General features: G+C 42.5%; 1 protein-coding gene and 1 long non-coding RNA gene across 2 annotated transcripts in view; one reads left to right on the top strand and one right to left on the bottom strand.

The window, feature by feature from the left end:
• LOC137761643 (uncharacterized) overlaps positions 1–8572 on the bottom strand; it is a 162741-nt gene extending 154169 nt beyond the window's left edge. Inside the window, exons 1-3 of the long non-coding RNA XR_011073440.1 lie at positions 8298–8572; positions 1011–1123; positions 273–302 (exon numbers count right to left, since the gene is read on the bottom strand). This is a non-coding gene — a long non-coding RNA (uncharacterized lncRNA). The remainder of the gene's footprint in view (positions 1–272; positions 303–1010; positions 1124–8297) is intronic.
• Positions 8573–8767: 195 nt separating this feature from the next.
• Positions 8768–12025, top strand: RGS2 (regulator of G protein signaling 2). The gene is made up of 5 exons (XM_068538557.1): positions 8768–8892; positions 9924–10025; positions 10123–10184; positions 10763–10929; positions 11210–12025. The coding sequence occupies exons 1-5, from the start codon at positions 8783–8785 to the stop codon at positions 11402–11404; spliced, it is 636 nt and encodes a 211-aa protein (XP_068394658.1). The 5' UTR covers positions 8768–8782; the 3' UTR covers positions 11405–12025.
• The last annotated feature ends 3975 nt before the right edge of the window (positions 12026–16000 follow it).

Here is a 16000-nt window from a genome sequence, read left to right on the forward strand (position 1 = left end):
AAAACAGAAGATATCTAAGGAACTTCAGCATTTAAGGGACAAACAAGCAGATGCTGCAAAGAAGGCTGACAGAAAACCCTCTTCCCAAACAGAAAGTCCATTTGATATCCCTATAAAAATTCCCTGGCTTAGTTCTGGGAGACCCACAGAGACAGTTCTCCTGACCAGCTGAAACTCACGCCTTTGCTAAGCTTTCTAACATCTGACAGCCACCATCACCCGCCCACTTCTCTACCCTCCCCCAAAACAACGGACACACACACACTCTTTACCTTTTCATCCAGTTCATAAGCTCTTCTCTCCTTAAAATAAAAAAACAGTCTGCTAAGAAGGTCTGCTTATATATTATACGACAAACAAACATTAAGTATTTAATGTTTAAAAAAAAAAGGGAGACACTCCACCCAGGTGGTAGTCTCCCAAAGCAGAGACACCTCCCTCCAGCAGTCCCTCAGGTTTGCTACAGTCATCCACCAGCCCAAGGGGTCATGATGTTCCCCGAGGGGCAGGGCAGCCAGGGTCTCCCAGAGGTGGGAGAGAGAAGATACAGAACAAACTGACAAGCTGACTGAAATTCTGTAGCTCTCAGCTGCAGCTGGGTGTTTCAGGACAAGAATTAAAGGCTTATCACCTTTTGGAAAGACAGCAGGAAGAATGACTCAGAGCATAATTCCTTGCACCTTGACATAAATGTTGATTTAGTCTTTCAAGAAAACTCTACAATATGTTAAAAAAAAAAAAAAAATTAGCACTCTTGGAAAAAAACTGTCTCAGTCCTGCCAAAGATGAACTTTTCACACCAGCTTGAGCCCCACCAGATTCAAAATATGGAGTTTACTCACATATTTCCTGCTCTTCAGAGAGAGAGAAATGGAGACCTGCAAATACGAAGAGGCTTCCCTGGAATCCCGCAGTTACTCAGCATTTGGTCCTGCTGAATCAGTGCCTTGGACACCCAAGTTGTCGTCATTCCCACTGGACAGTGTATGCCGTGAGGGGTTTCTCCTCACCTGGTCAGCCGAGTGCAGGACTGCGGGAATGCTCGTTTAGCCGTCTCTGGGTTGGTGTGCACTGCAGTAAGAGTTCACCTCTGCCAACTCACATGTCCCAACTTCACAGTGACCTGTGAACCAAGCCACAGAAAGAGAAGAAATGGGTGACTGTATCAACGCCTACTCCATATCCCAATTCCGGAAAACCCACAGTCTCCCTCAGGATCATGCCTTCAAGAAGAGAAAAGGCCACCAAATGAAATGCCGACATCTCACAGTCAGGGTGAATTTTTAAAAATGCAAATTGGGTAACTGCTCTCACAGCCAAAACACTGGCTGTTCTGTGCTCTGCCATTAACATGGGAAGGACAGACCAGGTTTCACCACAGATCACAAGACAAGGATGAGAGATTCAAGGGCCAGAGCCAAGCACTGAGCGACACCAGCCTGTATCAGCTGAGCTCAACACACATGAGAAATCCAGCCAAGACCTGCACAGCCACCCAGCCTCACCGCGCCGGACTGACCAATCTCTAGCCTACTCCAAGCCGTAGAAGTGAGCCCAGCCGAGTCAGGTGAAACGCCCAGCCCAGCCAAAGCCAGCGAACTCCCAGCCAACCTGCAGGCTCATCGCCAGAAAGACTGACCTGTCAAGTGAGCCAGACAAAGCTTGGATCTCCCACGGCCTAAGGGTCAACTTCTGTGAGGAAAAGCTGCATCCAACGTCTAATACCTCCAGAGATGATAATTCTGAACAGAAGCACCCTGTAAGCTTCTGTATCATCCAACATCTCGCCACATGCAAGAGTTTGAAAAAATCATGTTTTCTCTGATCACAGTTGGACTGCACATTCTTGAGGAGTGAAAACTTTTTAAAATTCCAATTATTTATTTCTTATTTTTCAAAGGTGAAATTGGTGAAGTTGAAGCCTCTCTAGCGTCCTCCATAATCTGTCCCCCATCCTTTCCCACATATGTTCAAGGCCATCCTGACGTGGAGGGGCTCTGAGAGCAGGAAGTTTTCTGTGACCTGTTTGGGTAACATAAGACCTCCAGGGCCACAGAATGAAAAGGTAGTCAAGAGAAAAAAAAGCATTAGCCAATAATTTATTGTACTTGTCCCCTCTATCTCCCCTGCACTGAGGTCTACCCTAGTTACCAGACACAGGACTGGTTCCGGGCACACGCTCGCAGGTGTTGTCTACGCTCTGTGCCGCCATCAGAGTCCTGGCAACCTGCATGGGCTCAGAGTAGCCTAGGGGGTCTACTCATGGCCATGATGCTATGTGTTGCCCTGGTTCTGGACACGCCGTACCAGCCAGTGTCCGCCCTCCTAGAGAACATTAAACTAGACTTAGAGCCCACGGATTACTGTGGGAGATGATGTTCTTTATAGTCAGTCAGATTTTTAATAATTAAAAGGCTACCTTACGCAAATAAAGACAGAGAACTAGCTACTGAAGTTCCTGCCCTTCTGGAGAAAAGACATCAAAATTTTGCCAAGTTTAACCTAATTCAAAAAGAATTTGAAGCATGTGAACCAACTTTAATGGAGGCCAGACTCAAGAACCAACTATCAGCAACAGAAAAACTGGAGGCCAGTAAGAAGGAGGTGGAAATCTCCAACTCCTTGCTTAGGCTTAAAATACAGACCTTTACAAAAGAACTTAGCAAAGAGAAATCTAAGCATTTAGAACAAGTTGACATTCAAGAAATATTCAGTCTTTGAAAGATTCATCGAAACCCATCCAATATAAGTAACTACAAGCAAAACAGCCTTTAAAGTGCACCAGAAAAGCGAAGAACAACTTCAGACAGCACTAAAAAGATGCTTCAGATGACAATTCCCATCTTGGGGGAAGTATATAACTGCTTTCACAAGAAGCTAAAGAATGGACAGGAAGAGTGAGCAAACTTATTAATCAGAAAAAAAAAAAAGTTAAAAAAAAAAACCCTAAAATTCTACTGCATCTGGAACAAGTTCTAAATGATTAAGAAAGATTATTACTCAAGATGAGAGATCAGTCTTCAGTTCATGAAGAAAGCAACAAGGATGCAGAACCTTGAAACTAGATATAAACAAACATATCAGAAAATGAAGACTTCTAATAAGATGAATTCAAAGCAGTTTTGATGAAACTGACTCATGCTGCTGGGTTAAACACGGCTGATCTAGGCTTGGCTAGGCCAGGTGACTATGCTCACCTTCGCTAGGTTTATTTTAAAATTTAATTTAAAACTCTTGAAGAATATGAAACCAAATGTACACTGCATTAACTGAAAGAGATAAAATAATTGAAGCACTGAAAGTCTGTAAGTCTCCAAATAAGAAAGCTTCGCTATGATGAGAAAGGGGGACGGTAGGGGGGAGAGGGGAATGTACTTAGAAAGGAACAGGGAGAACAACCAGAGGCAACTTAACATCCTTCCTACACTGCACTGAGAAAAATAAATGAATTTTCACCAAGTATCTAATGTAGAGAGAACTCACCCTGTGAAGATAGCGGAGAATTCTTTCAAAATATCAACAGATGGAAATGTCAGCATGTGAAGAGCTAGACATTTCCAAAACATTTTTCAGGAAGAACTTAAAACATTTCAAAAAGTAACCTTATATCCCTGATGTTCCCAATGGGGCATTTGGAAGAGCAAAAAGGGAGCACCAGGGAACCCAATGGATGAACAGACACCCAGAAAGCAGTGGCATCAGGCAGTGATGGCGCAGAGGCCAGGGCCTAGCGCCTGGTGGAGAGCAGATGCATCCTCCCAGGGACAGGACCACAGACAGAAGAGCCCTCCACTGGCCACCCCCATCCTCAACACAGTGCGTCCTACGCTGAAGCAAGCCAGAACTTGTCCTGGTGCTCCTTGAGTGGTAGATGCTCAGGGCCTGCTGATTCAACCCTTCCACCTGAATGGAAGACCTGCCACCCTAAGAGCAGCAGGAAACAGTGGGTGCTAGGAAAGCAACAACAAAATGGGAAAAAGAGTCACCTGGAAGAAACCAGTCCTACTACAAAGTTCTGCTGAACACCGGGCCTGGGCACTATGAGATATCATCAACCCAGACACTCACGCAGTCCCTGCAGTGTTTTCTTTCCACTTCCTCGCAAAGGAAGGCTGCTATAATTACTTCCATCCTGAAGATATGAAGCCTAGGCACAAGAAGGCTAAGCAATTTGCCTGGGGTCATAACTAAAATAACGCCAGGAACTGGGAACTAAAGGCAAGTATCCCAATTATGGACAAACCCTCCAACCATCCTGCTCTCCTAAGCATAATTTATGAAAATAAAGGCAAAGGTACTGTGTCTTTTGAAGCTGAGGACGTGAGCTCAGCATTGAGGACTTGAACATTTATAACTTGGCAGTTGGGTCAGAGCCTACTGGTATCTCCTTGAAAGCATTGTTCTTTTATCAGTTAATCCGGTTAAGATTTGGGAATTTTTGTTGGTTTACAAAAATGTGTTTGGGAGAGAAAATCCACGAGGTTTTAGGTTCTTGCGAAGTAGTCCATGGATCAAAGACCTTTGAAAGCCAGTGTCTAAAATGAATTAATACTCCCTACATAGAAACAGTCAGCAAGCTGGAAATACCAGTGCAAATGGATTCCTTATTTACTAGATAAAAAGAAGCCTTTCTTCACACTTAAAAAAAAAAAAAAGATTCTCTGCAACTGATATCATATAGACCTTTGAAATCTTGTATATTAGGATGCCAATATCCCAAGATTTCAAAAGAGTAATCAATACACACTTGACATTTTCATGATTTGACAAAATTCTGTGCACAGAAATTAAAATCCCAGGAGAACAAATGCCAGGAAAGAAACCCCTAGTTTTACCTCTGCAGTTAATAAGGCAATATGCCATCTATGTAACTTATTTCATCAGAAAGTGTTTCTAACCGCCTCCTCTCCCCTGAGATTCCATGTGGTCCACTGTCACAGAAGAGAGCAGTAAGAGGCAGATACTGGAAATGGTCCCCCAAACCTAGACTTCATACTAAGTGTTCTTCAACTACAGGAACCTACTAGAGGTATTTCAATATACATTAGGATTTTTATTCGGGAAGAAAAAAAAAACTTGTGATGCTCCTGTTGTTGGTTTCCAAAGAGAATCCAGGTGCTTTACTTAGTAAGAGGGAATTATTAAATTTAAGTAGGCCCTGCCTGCATTTGAAGTATGACATACTTCATACGATGGGTGAATTTAAGGCAGAACCATGGAAGTGCTCTTACTGAAATTACCAATACAAGGACCAGTAAAATCATTAACTCCTCTATAATACGTGTCAAGTACTTGGTTGAAACTCTGATTCATTCCTGACAAAAACACTTTCTCTCTTAACAACGCCTAGGTATGAAAATTACCTTCTGAGAAAGAGAGCAATTATGAATTTTAAATCTCAGACCATATTAGGAGTGAAGGGTAGAGTACATAATCCTGTGGGGTCACAAATTCATTCACTGTGGGGTCATATGTTCCGTATGTTGAAAGAATATTCCACCCATTAAAGTTAAATGAGAATAAGACCAAAAAGAAAAAAAGGACAAAAAAGACAGACAAAATGACAAGACAGGTGTCACACTTCCTCAAATACACTCAACAATTAGGATACTAAAAGTTTTCATTATTTCCAATTACTCATCACACCGTTTGACACAGGGCACTTAACTTCCTAATTTTTTTTCCTTTTTTTAAACTTCTCACCAATTTAAGATTTCATGAGGTAAGCAACAGGTTTACAGCTTTTACAAATTTAGGAACTAAGATATCTTACTGACGAAAAAAAGTAAAGCACAGAGTAATACACAGAATGATCCTTTTCTTTTAAAGCATATATCTTGTTTCCTAACTTTCTAAAGCATAAGTATGAAAGTTATTATGTATAACTATTTTCAGATAATAATAATAATTTTTATTGATAATAACATACAGTGGGTGTGGAAGAGAGAAGTATGGCAGGGGACACTTCTGCTTTCCGTAATCTCCTTTTGGTGTTACTAAAAACTTGTATTTTTTGTTTGCCTTCTTCTGTAACTTAAATTTTTTTAGATACAAAAAGTTCAAGAACCGCCGTGCAAGCTTCCACCCCTTATGCGCTCAGCAGACAGCCTCTCCAGTAAAGGGCACGGTAGACTCAACATGGGAAATGTATGTGTAGTTCATCAAGCCACTCTCAAGCTGAGGTCTGGCTGTGCAGTATTTACATCCTACTGCATTGTTTCTTCCTCCAATAGAAGAATGGAAAGCATGTGTCATCTTCATATTAAGCAATCCCATTTACCTAAAAGCCACTCGCAACAACAGCGAAAAAGGGAAGTCATCAAACACTGCAGTTTTCGCTTTAAAGGTACGTCTGCCTGCCTTAACTTCAGTTGTCAATCGGAAATGGTTTGCAAAAAAAGCAAATAGTTACATTAAAAACTTACAAGAAACATCTGGAATAGTCTATATTTAAACCAGTTACTTACATGGATATACATATACCTTCACGACATACATTCACTGTCGTGAATGTATTGAGATGATTAAACTTTTCTGGCTTGAAGATCTCTGAAAAAGTTCAAATCCTAAACAGTTTACTTATTTTCTTATTTGTTTTTTACCCAGAGAACATTTATTAAGTATCTATTACGAGCTTGATACTCCACAAAGCTGTGACGTTACCTTGAATTTTACTAGTACTTACACATTTATAACCTAATAAACCCTGAATTAATCCTTTAATGATTTTTCTACCTTGAATAGCTATGCTTCCAGATATTTCCTTCTTCCACGCACACGCAAATTTTAAAGAAAAAACAAACTTTTGTATAGTACTTTAAAATTTGCAAAGGCCTTTCACGAAAGATTCCCATAATATACAGTGAGGCTGGCAAGAAAAACACATTCATTACTCTTAATAGAGATGAGAAACTGGTGCTCAGGGAGGTGGGATGCGACTGCCCCAGCAGTTACTTAGCATTTACTGGTGAAGCTGAGACTCTATAACTACGTATCCTGACACAAGCCCAGCTCTCTCTCCTTGCTGCCTCTGAGTCAGAACTCCTGTCTTTTCCACTATGAGTGAATTCTACCATCCAAGGTTCTAAGTGAAAAACATACTGAGGTTTGAATTAGCAAGAAAAAGCAAGTGTCTGCATATTACACATATTTAATAAATAAGTACTGAATCATCAGAAAGTGAAAATAGCTGTAGGAAATATGCAAAGTTCTTTCAGAGATGAAGAGCATAGGCTTGAGAAAAACTATATTCTTACATTTCACAAACACGCTTTCAAGTACTTATTACTGAAATCTAAATGATTTTCCTTTCCATAACTGAGTACATGGCTCTCCTCTTTAGTAATAATTGCAGGTTTTACTCTCCAAGTCAAACTGGGAGCTCCAACTACTGGCAGCTCATCTTAAGAATATGGTAAACTAGTCCCCATTTTCTTTTAACAGTTCTAATGCAAAGCAGAGAGAATATTTGCAGTCTAATACCTTGCTGTTAATCTCACTGTCTACTTAGACGCTTGAGGGAAAACCACTAGAATATTCCACTGCACGGTTCTAATCATGTTATCTGATATCAAATCATTTTCGAGTTGAGGTTATCTTCTTGTCCTTACCAATCAAACCGTTTAACTCGTGCTACAGCAAGATGATTTTTGAAGACTTCACAGACTAAGCTTATTCAAGCTAACTGTTAACTTCTCCCTCCCTCCACCGCCACCTCTCCTTTTTGCCAATTAAGTGTTCTGGTAAATTCTAAGGCAACTAAGAATGACTCAGAAGGAAATCTTGCATCCTTGCACTCTTACACTAAAATGATTCAGGTGTATGACAGCTGCGAGGTCTTGGTGTTTCCCTCTATCTCATCGTAAGGAGGTCTGTGATTTCTCTTTCTGTTCTGGAAGGACAGGGCAGCCAAGGACTCCTGAGGGATAGTCTACAACCCCACGGACAGACCCAGCCACGTGCCTGCTGGTGATCAAAACTGCACACCCAGTGAAAGCACTTTCTCCTGTCCCTTCCCTGACTAACGTTCATCCCCAAACGTGCTACGAGACGCCCAGGCAGAATGCAAAGTCAGTCACACCACCTGCCTCTGGACCGTCGCCTTTCCTCCCATTGGCGGTTTCCTTCCCCAAATTAAATGGAGTCGCAAAGAGGAACAGATGAGGGTCTCCCCACGGCCTCAGTTTGCAGACCAAGAAAGGAGGCGTGGGGAGAGGGCGTGCGCTCCAAAAAGGGGGAAACACATCCTAATTCAAAATAAGGTAATTGCATTCGGGTTCCCAGCAAGCAACCTTTACCTGCTGGGCAATCGTCGCTCGCTTTGGGGTCAGGAGCACGTGAGCGTGGGGGAGGGGAGGGGATGGAGAAAGGGAGGGGGAGGGCGAGCGTCCCGGCCGGGCCTGCAGCCGACCTGGCTCCCTGCCTCCACAGCCCTGCGACCCCGCCCGGCCGCCACAACTCGGCAGAGGTGTCTGGCGACCACTCGGCGGGAAACTTCTCTGCTCCCACACCAGCCCGAGCCGGTCGCCGCTCTTAGCCCGACTGCGCACGACGCCGCGGCCGCAGACGTCAACAGCCCCCTCGCTTCCAGACCCTTCGCCGGCAGCCGTGACTGCGCAGACGGGCGCTGATCTCACCCCCATGCCCGGCTGCAGCTAGCCAATCGGCGTCCGCTGTTGGTGGGCGTGGCGTCGCCAGGCCCCGCCCCCGCGCCTCCGCCTTTTATAAATACGGCTGCGCACAGCCGGTTACGGAGGGTAGTGGTTTCAGTCGGAAAACGATAATGCCTAGTGCTATGTTCCTGGCTGTCCAGCACGACTGCGGACCCATGGACAAGAGCGCAGGCACCGGCCCCAAGAGCGAGGAGAAGCGGGAAAAGATGAAGCGAACCCTGTGAGTAAGGCTTTCTTCTCTCCCCCCGCCACCCCTGCGGACCCAGCTGTCCTGGGCGGCTGCAAACGCGGTACATCTGCGCTTGGAACTGGGTAGCGTGCACCTCTGCAGAAAAAAAAAAAAAAAATGTGGAAAAGGTTAATTTGTTAAGTAAGGTTTAAACCTGTGTGGGTAGGTATTTATTTTGTGACGTGAGCGAAGGACTCCCGGGTAGAGTTTAGAAACTGCAGAAAATTCTTGATGCAGAGGCGGTGGTAGATGCTGGTTGGCTTTTTGTCCCCCTGCATCGAAAATGACTTCAGGGAATCCTGCGGCCGAAGCCCGTCCCCGACATTCGTACGTTGCATTGTAAATTCTGATCAGCTTTACACGGCTGCTGCGATGTAGATATTTTTTTGCTGATTCCGAATATATTCTTTTAAAATCTTTTCTTTTTTTTAATTGAACAGCAGATCTCACCCACTCAGGACTGTGGAACAAATAATTGTTCTGCATCATCTTCTTAAAAATGAGTGTTGTAGTTGGGGGAGGAGGACGGGCAATCTCACACACACACATTCGTTATGCACAGCTTCTAGGGTGGTCCAGAGCCTCCTGCTTGAAGGGTAGAAGGGAAGTGAGCACGGGCTGGCTCAGGGCAGTTCCACTGTGGGTTTCATCAAGTGTGAAATGTCTCAGAATTGTAATTAACGTTGCAGAAAAACTGCTGCCTTCTGTGGGCCAGAAATAACATCTGCTTTTTGAACTATGCAAACTAGATTCCTAAAAATACCCTATAATTGTAGGTAGTTCTACCCTTAGTTTTAAAACTAGTCATTATGTTCAGATGAGTGGATGAAACTAGTGTGTTTAGTATATAGGTGCTGGGTTTAAATGTTAAAGGTGTAAGACTGACAGGAAGAGTTGTTTTGTCTTATTTGGTTTGTCTGTAGCCACAAGGGGCAACTTTATTTGGTAAAAATGCCTTCAGCTGCATTGGCGATTTCAAGTGTGGCCACTAAGTGAATATCCTTTTTCTTTTTTCTTTTAAGATTGAAAGATTGGAAGAGCCGTTTGAGCTACTTCTTGCAAAATTCCTCCTCTCCTGGGAAGCCCAAAACCGGCAAGAAAAGCAAACAGCAAACCTTCACCAAGTAAGTTGAAAATCTTGTACTTGCGAATGAGCTCACTGCTGAGCTGAAAAGGGAACCTCTGACATGCGTAAGCTAATACGCAGAACTTCTCTTGCAGGCCTTCTCCCGAGGAAGCCCAGCTGTGGTCAGAAGCATTTGATGAGCTGCTAGCCAGTAAATGTAAGTTAAAACCTCTTGAATTTGATCCATTTCAAGTATCAGGAGAGTCTAGAAAGGTTGTGTCCACACAGCAAGAGCAGCTTGCCCAAGGGGAATTTTACTTTACAATCCCCATGACATGAGGCGTATTCTTCTCCTTTACTTGCCAGTGATTAACCAGGGAAATGCATGGCTTTTTCACTCTAGGTGGGAAAAAAATTAGCCCCAAACTGTAACGGCAGTTGCTTTTTGTTAAGGTTGAGTCAGGTTTTCCATTGCAAACAGTGTTTTCAAGAGATGTCGTTCCCAGAGAACTTATGGCTCCCCTATAAATATTTGCATTAACAGCGAAGCTAAGTATTTATGTATTTTTGTAGTAGTGTGCCAACTTAAGCGTTTTGCTGACTGGCATCTTAGTCTTTAAAGAGCTAAATTCTGAGGATTACAGGTTGACTGAAATCTAGAAAATTGCTATCATCTAGAAATAATAAAATATGGGGCCAGGGGAATGGGAGTTCTAGGAAAAAACAAAAGGGATTATTTGGTCACTCCATTCACTGTATGCATGCTTTCTTTCTCCCCCCCACCCCCACCCCCAGATGGTCTTGCTGCATTCAGGGCTTTTTTAAAATCTGAATTCTGTGAAGAAAATATTGAATTCTGGCTGGCCTGTGAAGACTTCAAAAAAACCAAGTCACCCCAAAAGCTGTCCTCAAAAGCAAAGAAAATATATACTGATTTCATAGAAAAAGAAGCCCCAAAAGAGGTAAGGGGAGATAAAAAGTTCCTCGTTTTAGCATGTTTTAAACATTCTCAGCACCAAAGTGAAACGGAAAGAACTGAAGAGACCTCAAATTAAAAGGGGAGTGGGGTAAATGTTTTTCCCCTACTTCTAGCTTTCAGGGAGGTTAATTACATTTCTTCAGTGACTTGGCTGGTGAAGCTAATCACACATTATAGTTTTTTTGTTGTTGTTTTCAAATATTAAATAGATTAATCTCTTAACTCTGAATATGGAATAAACCACTTTTTATGTTTTATTTCAGATCAACATAGACTTTCAAACCAAAACTCTGATTGCCCAAAACATACAAGAGGCTACAAGTGGCTGCTTTACAACTGCCCAGAAAAGGGTGTACAGCTTGATGGAGAACAACTCTTATCCCCGTTTCTTGGAGTCAGAATTCTACCAGGACTTGTGTAAAAAGCCACAGATCACCACAGAGCCCCATGCTACCTGAGATGAAAAAGGGAGCCCGGAAACGAGGACATTTCATTTTTTTCCTAAGGGGAAAGGCTGTCACCTGCCAAAAAGACTGACCTTGAATTCAGCCTGGGTGTTCAGGAAACATCACTCAGAACTATTGATTCAGAGTTGGGTAGTGAAACGAAGCCAGTAGCCGTCTAGGAGAAGCTGGTACTGGGACAGCTTCCGTAACTGATGGAGCACAGGGAAAGCGTGGTCTAAACGTTGGCGTGTCTCACGCTGGAAAAGCAGGAGCTTGCGACTGAAAGATAACGATGTAACACTATTGGTCCAGAAGCATTTACAATCAATAGGTCTGGGGTTATGTGGCCTTAGTGAGCTGGCTGTACATTTTTCCCTAAATCAGTCCTTGTTACCACATAGTGGTTTAGCTGTAGTTTCTTTAGTACTAGGTAACCTATGTTTACTATGTGCAAGGGTATTGAAGTTCCTATGACTACAGATCATCAGTACTGTTGTCTCACGTAACTCTAAAACTGAAACAGTCTGTTTGAATTGTCAATCGGTGTGTGTAATAGAATGAGTGCTGTTGTGTAGAAAACGACAATGTCCATTATGAGTGCCAAAACTGTCCTGATGGCAGCTAAACTTTGAAGTGGTCTTTGAATACTTTTAATAAATTTATTTTGATACATAATGTTATTGAATATTTGGTCCAGATGTGGGTTGGGGTAGGTTTTTTCGGTAATTGAATATGGCAGGTACAAGGTGAAATATCTCCTCTCTGGTAAAGAAGAGGTGTCAGTTGATGGGCCCTGTTTAGTGAGAATTGACAATCCTCAGAACTGAGAAATTACAGCTGCAGGGAAGATCTACTCCCATCTCTAATGCTTTCGTAGGTCAAAGGAGGTCAGGTCACATCTTTAGAGCCACCCTAAGATCAACCTTTCTAATACAATCTTGTAAAAATCAAGCTTGTTATTGAAAATATGGGAACATTGGCTTTAAAGCCTTTCATGAGTATTAAAGATCAGCTAAATATGAGAAGTAAAATGATGTAAGAGACAAAGCACCAAAATTATTCACACAACTAAGCTGCTCAAATGAAGAAAGAAACCAAATAAAGAGGAAAGTAGGCCTTTTTTATTTCCCTTGGTTCCAAGTTCCCCCACAGGGTAATGGCATGAGCTTCCAAGATCCATGCCTGAAACTGTTCACTTCCAAGATGGATCAGTACAAAATCAGAATTTCCCTGATTTGCCAGCCTTCATTTGGCCAATAAAGAATCTGGGGACTTCCCTGGTGGTCCAGAGGTTAAGACTCCATGCTCCCAGTGCAGGGGGCCAGGGTTTGATCCCTGGTCAGGGAACTAGATGCCGCATGCCACAACTAAAAGATCCTGCATGCGGCAGTGAAGATCCCGAGTGCCGCAACTAAGACCTGGTGTAGCCAAATAAATATTTTTTTTTAAAAAAGAATCTGGTTGTGTTACTGCAGCTAATGATGAAGGCAAGAAGCACGATTTTGTGGCTTAGACTTCACCTAGAAGTGTGCTCTTTCTCTAGTTGAGACAGAGGCCTTGAATCTGTTATTTTCCAAACCAGCTACTTAGAAAAGGAATAACTCTTCTCCAGCAAGCTGCTTTTTCAACCTTCTTGATGGTGGTTTTCATTTTGAAGAGGAGGGCGAACACTCATCTTGGAAAACCTAAGCCCATGTACTGATTTCTCACACCTTTGTGACCTTGGGAGTCCTAATCTGCCCCGGCTCCTCAATTCACACCTTCCTGCCTATCCCACTGGCTCCTGTGAGGTAGTAAGGGGCTTTAGGAAGTGTAAAGCACTTTTTAGAACATTTATCCTGATTCGCCAGAAGAAAACTTGACCTCCCCTGGTTTAAACTGTTTGCGTGGTGCTTGCACTGAACTTCACCTTCACCCCACTTTCTGGGACCAACAGGCACAAGCTCCATGAGAGACATGAACTAGTCTACTCCTGTGTCACCAGCAGCCAAAATAATACATAACAGGTGCTCCATAAATAGTGATAGAATAACAATTCTGAAGGGTCACTGAAAGAGATTTCTCTGGAGAATAAATAGGTCTGCACAATCCTCAATTTGGAAAGGTTTTGGCCAACAGAGAAACCCGGGAGTCACGCCATGTATCCAATTTGTCACCAAGTCCTATTTTTACTTCAAGTCTCTCTCCAGCCTGCTTTCTGTCGCCACCCTGATCAAAGGTGCCACCATCTGCCCAGGCAACTGCAACATTCTAAACTCACCTACCCTCACTCACGTTCCCCGCCTCCAGTGTGTTCCCTGCTTTTCAACTCTAGGGAGCCTCGCAACACAGAAACCTGATCTTGTCTCCTGTTGCTTATAAACCACTGACAGGTTTCCCAAACAATCAGGATAAAGGCATCATCCTTAATATAGTCTAACACCTGCATGGGCTTGACCCCTTCTTCCACTCCATCCATGCTCCACCACGTGTCCCCCAGCTCTCTCTGCCAGCCTCACCGACCTACTTCTATTACCCCGTGGCTGCCATGCCCGCTGGTTCCATAGGACCTTTGTGCATCATAGGCCCTCTGCATGGAATGCAATTTTAGCTCTTACTCATCATTCACAGATCGGTGCAATCGTCACTTCCTCAGGGAAGCCTTCCCTGACCTCCTTACCTGGGTCAGATCGCCTTTTAGGTGTTCTCATAGCACCAGCTTCTCTAATTCAGCACACTTAATAGAATTCTCATTAATTTGTATGATAATTAATAGTTCTATCTTTTCCCCCTGGATTGCAGATGTCACAGTTCAAGGACTCCGTGTCTTTTTCTGCTCACTGCCAGATCCCAACACCTAGCACCTTGACGGGCACACAATGCCAGCTGCATTAATGAATGCATGAATATTAAAAACTCTTAAATTTTGGTGAAACAGAAAGTATCTACCAATGCACAAGGAACTAAGGACAAGGTTTTAAACGCCCCATTGCCTCAAACATCTGAAAATATCTGCAGAGCTTTTCTCTTGGCAAAAAAAAATACCTCTTACTAAGCATGTTCTCTATAACTTTTGACCTTTAATAGAAGGAGAAGCCAGATCATAGTAACAAGAAGCAAGAGTTCCGACCGTTTCAGGGCTGCTAAAAGTACAGACTTTATTCAGGTGGTATTTTCCAATGTTCTTTAGTGTAGAACAAGCTGAAATAGATTTCAGTTTAGAAACCACGTACCTCCACAAATAAGTATCACTTAATGTTCCCATTTGTTGGAGTTTGTACACTTAGACTCCACAGTCCACTCACTTTTATAGTATTTCATTTTCCATATATTTTAAGTTCAGAAGCATTTCAAAATGTAATTTCATACAGTCCCACTGAAAAAAGTAGAATTGTGTATTATCTGTCATGTGAGCCCAGAGAGGCAATACATGAGTTTCAATGTGGTGATTTAAAATGATCACCCAAAATTTTATAGGAAACAGGTCTTTGGTAGAGGGTTTGTTTGACCACATTATTTGATCGTTTCTGGCAGTGATTCTTACCTTGTGGGGTTGGAGAGTGAGGAAGCTGTGTTTTTGTCAATGGCAAGAAGATGAGGTTGATCTACATTTCGGCATCGTATCCAAGGAGTAGCTTGGAATTGCTTGAGGCAACAACAACAGCCCCAAAAAGCTTCTCCTGTGACCTGCTTTTAAAATCTAAAACTATATCTTTCATGTTTTCCAGACTCTCTATTATTGAAGACCATTATTTTTAGGAACTGCATAGTGTTCTATAACATGTGCTTATTATAATTAATTCTCCTCTGTTGAACATCGTAGTTTTTCTATTATATACGTTTTATAAACACTATGGTTAATTTCCTTAATTACATGAGTGTATACACATTATGTACTTGTATACATATTACATATATGCGTCTGTGTAAATGATATATGTATATTAAAATTTTTCATCTTAAAAAAAAAAAAAGAATCACTAGAGGAGTAAGGAGTACATGCTAGCCTAAGGCAAGAGCATTGAACAAAAGCCTGATACTACCCATTGGGGGCCCATGATTCAGCAACACCAGAGTACCTGGCAGGATAAGGCCGGGATGGGTGTAGAAGCATGGCCCAGAACCAGGTGATAGAGGACAGTCTTGAATACGAAAGGTTAGGATTTTATTCTGAGGCGATGGATACCAATCTCAATTTAAATGTACAAAATAACCTGGGCAGCAAATGAAGGATGAATTGGAGTCAAGCAGATGAATTAGGAGACTGCAGTTATAGCCCAGATGAGACGTGCCATGTTGCCTAAACCAGGACGTTGTCACCAAATAATTCAATGTATTGGGTTGGCCAAAAAGTTCGTTCGGCTAGAGACTCCATTGCGCAATAAAGTTCTTGGTGAAAATGAAAAATGTCTTTTTTTTTTTTTACTTAAAACCGAAAAAACTTTTTGGCCAACCCAATAAGTTAACAGCAAATTATACGTCTATGCAGAGCACTGATCTCAACCACACAGGGGATGGTAAGACATTGGTCCTCTAGGAGGCACCAATTAAGTATCTGATGAAATAGTGTTCCAAAAGTAAAACATGAGGCGGGCCATGATTGGCGATTAATTATCAAAAGAGAAGTGC

Source organism: Eschrichtius robustus, chromosome 3 (assembly GCF_028021215.1).
Source record: "Eschrichtius robustus isolate mEscRob2 chromosome 3, mEscRob2.pri, whole genome shotgun sequence".
NCBI classification, from domain to species: domain Eukaryota; kingdom Metazoa; phylum Chordata; class Mammalia; order Artiodactyla; family Eschrichtiidae; genus Eschrichtius; species Eschrichtius robustus.

Excerpts from the sequence above, each read along its gene's own strand:
- RGS2 (XM_068538557.1), top strand. The coding sequence starts at position 8,783 with ATGCCTAGTGCTATGTTCCTGGCTGTCCAGCACGACTGCGGACCCATG. Across the intron at positions 8,893-9,923 it reads GAAAAGATGAAGCGAACCCT|ATTGAAAGATTGGAAGAGCC; the intron begins GTGAGTAAGGCT and ends TTTTCTTTTAAG. Across the intron at positions 10,930-11,209 it reads AAAAAGAAGCCCCAAAAGAG|ATCAACATAGACTTTCAAAC; the intron begins GTAAGGGGAGAT and ends GTTTTATTTCAG.